Genomic DNA, 4,765 nt, shown 5'->3' with positions numbered 1-4,765 from the left:
CTTGTTATTGTCATAATATCGTAAACATCCTTGAGAGAATACCCTTTAAAATCCATTTCTGTGATTGTCAGTTGGGACCTGCAGATCGCTCCTTATTGCTTCTGTAAATCTACCTTGTCTGTTCCATCAAAAACATGTGGTCTATTAGAAACAGCGGTCTCTTGAGTCTCATTTCTGGTTATGGTTTATGATCAAAACTTATTTTAATAACAGTCACCATTTGCTTAGATGATGACATAAAGTTCAAGAGCAAGTCTGCACAAAGAAAGTAGCTTCTAACATGAAACAATACTTTACTGTAGTGTATGTCTCACCTCTTCCAGAATGACTCTGATGAACGGGAAGATTGAGTTGACATTGGTGGCAGACAGCATCAGCTCATGGCTCTCCTCGAGTAAAACTTGTTTGGGGGTTTGCAGCCGCATATGTAGTTTACTCCATAGGAACACAAGGTCACTGTAGGACATATAAGACAATTATGATAAATATTCCTATTGTGTACAGTTATATTAGACTATGTATGACGTATGTACCAAGATAGACATAAGAAAAGTCAAAATAGTAGCATAGCATTATAATTATAGTCCTCAGAGAATGACTGGCCATGGTATTATTTGTTAATTTATATCAGGGTTCCCCAATTAGTTTTCTCCAAGGGCCGAATTATGTCTAGGGTACCAAGCCGAGGGCCACAACATTGCAGGGGGCGACGGTGGCATACCCGCTACTCCAGTGACAGTTCAGATATCGTTGTTGTCGGGTGAAAAACCGTTCGTTTTGCATTTATCATTTTAAAAATGATTTAAACTAGAGGCGTTGTGTGCTTGTAGATCGGCTGTTTTCACTACTTTTGTGCGATGGCCTTGTATGATTTGCGAAAGAACGTACACATTTGGAGATAAGAGATTTCCACCTGACAACAACGATATACTAGTGCTGTTGCTGCTCTTATACCACCATTATTACTGGGGTTGGTGGGGGCCAGACAGTAGCCCCCCGCGGGCCGCAAATGGCCCGCAGGCCGCCTATTGGGGAACCCTGATTTATATTGAGAATAAAACCTACCACAAATGGTCCATGTCTCCTCTTCGTAGCTCCTGGGAGAGGAAGGCTCTGGTGAGGCCCAGTAGTGATTCATCCTTTTCCTCGCTCTCCATATTACAGATGATGTGAAGAGCATCTTTGCCATTAAGATCAGCCACCTGAAAAAAAGAGGAGGAGGGTCCATTGGTGCCATTACACCATTCAGGTCCTATTCAGGGCACACCAGCAGCTAACTGGATGTGCAATTGCTACAGTACTGTACTGTACGTCTCTGGTTCAATTCCTGCTGTGTGCATGTCTTGGCTGTCTTGCAAAGATGTAGCGCAAGTGCCTAAACATACTCTTAACGAGTACTATCTATTCTACAGTTTAAACCAGGGTTCCCCAATAGGCTTGCGGCCCGCGGGGGGCTACTGTCTGGCCCACACCAACCCCAGTAATAATGGTGGTATAAGAGCAGCAACAACACTAGTATATCGTCGTTGGCGGGTGGAAATCTCGCATCTCCAAATTTGTACGTTCTTTCGCAAATCATACAAGGCCGTCGCACAAAAGTAGTGAAAACAGCAGATCTACAAGCACACAACGCCTCGCACCGCGAGGCGTTGTGTGCTTGTAGATCGGCTGTTTTCACTAGTTTAAATCATTTTTAATATGATAAATTCAAAACGAACAGTTTTGGACATACAAGATTTTCACCTGACAAAAAACTGTCGCTGGAGTAGTGCAATGTTGTGGCCCTCGGCTTGGTACCCTAGACATAATTCGGCCCTTGGGGAAAACTAATTGGGGAACCCTGGTTTAAACCATTGGGAGTGTGTTAGTAACAGGGTCAGTTATAGTCATTGACACATGCAAAAAGCCATAGGTCAATTTCCAATCTCTCTATACTAAAGTCAACTTTGAGTTTCTGCCAATAGTATTATACTGTCCTCCCTCATACATATCACACGTCCATTGTAAACATCATCTCTATACAACACTCAGCCTACCTCTTTGTTCAGAAGGTCATGCTGGGAGGTTTTGTGAAGCCAGGTGAGGTACACCTGGAGGAAGAAGTGATGTTGCCCTGCTGTGGGATGCTTAGAGCAGCACTTGGCCAGGGCCATAGCCTCGCCGACCCTCTCACAGCTCAACAGGTAGCGAACCCGCAGCTCCAACAAGACCGGCAGCTGGGAGCTGATATATCTGTCCACTGGAGGAGTCAAAGAGGAGGAGAAAGGAGTAGGATTTAGTGACATCATGAAGTCACTTATAAATTAAACTGGAATTGGTCCCACCCGTTCACTCAGATCAGTCAACACAGGGATGACAGAACTCTCGCTAAAAAACCCCAGGACAAAAATTCACTCTTCATAGACAATTTGCCCTCCTGGTCCCCAAACTGTGGAATAAACTCCCCGTCGCACTTAGAACTACAGACTCACTCCCTATAGCTTCCGCCGTGGACTGAAGACTCACCTCTTCAACACTGCCCTTCCCTCGATGACCACACATGAAGCTAGATAGCTTTTCTCTCTTTTTTATACGTTTTTAGAAGAGGTTTAAGGTCTATGTTATTTTTTTCCTAGATTAATATTCCTTTGCATTTGGTGTATTGTTGCTGATGTACTGACATATTATCTTGCTTATTATATTGATGTATTACCTGCTTATTGTAAGTCGCTTTGGATTAAAAGTGTCTGCTAAATGCCTAAACTGTGAACTCTCTTGATCACACTAGTGCAGACGGCAGATACATTGAACGCTAACACAGAACCAAAGTAACAGAACTTCACAGCAAAGGCTCAGGAGACAGGAGGTAGTGCTGTCGTTGGGTAATTACAAGGCTCTTAAGTCCTGATTTGGGTGTCAGCATTCTATCCCCTTGCAGAATGAAGTAACTGTTCACACAGTGGAAACATTGATAAACCGTATTTGTAAGGAAAGCATATGAACCATCTTGAACACCGGTTCCAAATATAATAACAAATTAAATAAAAGATTGGCACAGATAGGTCGGGTCCCGCACCTAATTCTTAAGCATCCAGCTCAGGACACATACCTTCTTCTTGTCGGCTAGACAATTCATAAAAATGGGCTGTTTTCACCGTTACAAACCTTCAGTCTGAGGTAATGTGGACTCTGTGAGGATGGACTGCAGAGTGGCGTTCGCCCATGGCCCGCCATCTTGTAAGCAATTGGTCACCTGGAGCAAGTGAACATTCTGATGCCTTGCAAGGGACACGTGACATTCCTGAAAGACAGTAGGGTGGGAAAAAAAGAGAATAAATGACAGCCTCACACTTTGAAACGCCATGCTTTCTCCCCTGCTGAGAAACAGCAGGAAAGAAAGGGTGACATGCGTCTTCATCCCCTATGGCAGGGGTTTTCAAACCCTGGGGTGCCGTGACGGCAGTCCAGGGGTGCCGCGAGATCATTTGATAATATTTGGAATTTATTTGGACACTAGAAAAAATATTATTTAAGTACAAAGTTATTTTCAGTCAGTTCTAACCCAAATGGCTATTATCTCAACGTTTTCCTCGCAACATAATCACTAAAATATCGTCACTGTCGGGCAGAAACCTTGTATCTCCAAGTTTCAAATGTGTACGTCTTTTGCCCTGCTTCATCATACAAGACAATCGCACAAAACTAGTGAAAACAGCCGATCTACAAGCACACAACACCTCGCGATGCGAGGCGTTGTGTGCTTGTAGATCTGCTGTTTTCACTAGTTTAGTACATTTTATAGATGATAAATACAAAATGAATGGTTTTGGACATACAAGGTTTCCACCCGACAACGGCGATATGCTATTAATATAAGGTGCTGGGAGTGAAAATTATAATGTAGGGGTGCCTCGAATTAAAACAATATTTATGGGATGCCCTGAGACAAAAACGTTTGGGAACCCCTGCCCTATGGGCATCTGCCCAGAGCCACTAAATATATGAATACCGTTTCATCTTTATTTTTCACCCACTGAATGGCATGCCTCAAACTTTGAAAAGCCATGCTATGTGGATAACTATATTGTAGTGGTTCTGCATTTAAGGGGCAACCATGACACAGACAGCTGTTGTCAAATCCCTTCATAGAAATGCATACTTAATCAGAAAATTAATCAGAAAATGGTTTGAAGCCTCACCTGGAATGAAACAGCCAAGTGTTTCAGTGGATCATGATTGAAGTCATTCTTGTCAAAGAACAGCAAGAGCTCAAACACACTCCTGCCAGGGAACAGAAATCCTATGAATTACTCTTTGATCAAGGAATGAATTCTTGAAATGTACATCCCGTTTTCCCAACAGTCCTAACAAAGGTCTCCGCCAGGGTTACTTACAAGGCCAGGCTGCTGAGCATGGAGAGCACATCATCACAGCCTACCGGAAACAGGTAAGATTCTCGATCAAAATAGCAAAGAGCAATCTCAAGGATCCTGAGTTGGGGCAGTGGAGTCTGCCAGTGACATGTGTACTCCTCCACCAGCTAAAGAGAGTGGGGGAGAGAAAAATAAAATGAATAATAATTGCGTATTTACATAATACTAGCTTGAGATAAAATTTGTGTCATCAAATAACCCCAATAATAATAAAAGTATCTGTAAACGTTGATGACACCGAATACTCGTTGCCAGCTTAACAGTGACTAATAGCATCACTAGCATGACACACTGGGAATTAACTTAACTTTTTTTTATTGAATATGTATGTATTAGGGATGTTAATCGACGCA

The 4,765-nt window shown here is 42.8% G+C and overlaps 2 protein-coding genes across 2 annotated transcripts in view; both read right to left on the bottom strand.

Moving 5' to 3' along the window:
- The window catches only part of LOC308309359 (zinc finger protein 654-like), a gene marked incomplete at its 5' end in the record, with an annotated part of 5,079 nt that extends 1,866 nt beyond the window's left edge, over positions 1-3,213 (bottom strand). Inside the window, 4 exons of the mRNA XM_080754908.1 lie at positions 315-456; positions 1,066-1,202; positions 2,037-2,239; positions 3,141-3,213. Coding sequence (XP_080611034.1) covers positions 315-456; positions 1,066-1,202; positions 2,037-2,239; positions 3,141-3,213 — 555 coding nt within the window. The remainder of the gene's footprint in view (positions 1-314; positions 457-1,065; positions 1,203-2,036; positions 2,240-3,140) is intronic.
- The window catches only part of LOC308280549 (uncharacterized protein), a 35,993-nt gene extending 31,522 nt beyond the window's left edge, over positions 1-4,471 (bottom strand). The window contains exon 1 of the mRNA XM_080720871.1: positions 4,374-4,471. Coding sequence (XP_080576997.1) covers positions 4,374-4,393 — 20 coding nt within the window. The 5' untranslated portion in view covers positions 4,394-4,471. The remainder of the gene's footprint in view (positions 1-4,373) is intronic.
- Positions 4,472-4,765: the final 294 nt, after the last annotated feature.

Source organism: Nannobrachium achirus (genome assembly GCF_963921795.1).
Source record: "Nannobrachium achirus genome assembly, chromosome: 24".
NCBI lineage: Eukaryota > Metazoa > Chordata > Actinopteri > Myctophiformes > Myctophidae > Nannobrachium > Nannobrachium achirus.
Note: the sequence above shows the minus strand (reverse complement) of the source record. Positions and strands in the feature narration are given on the sequence as shown.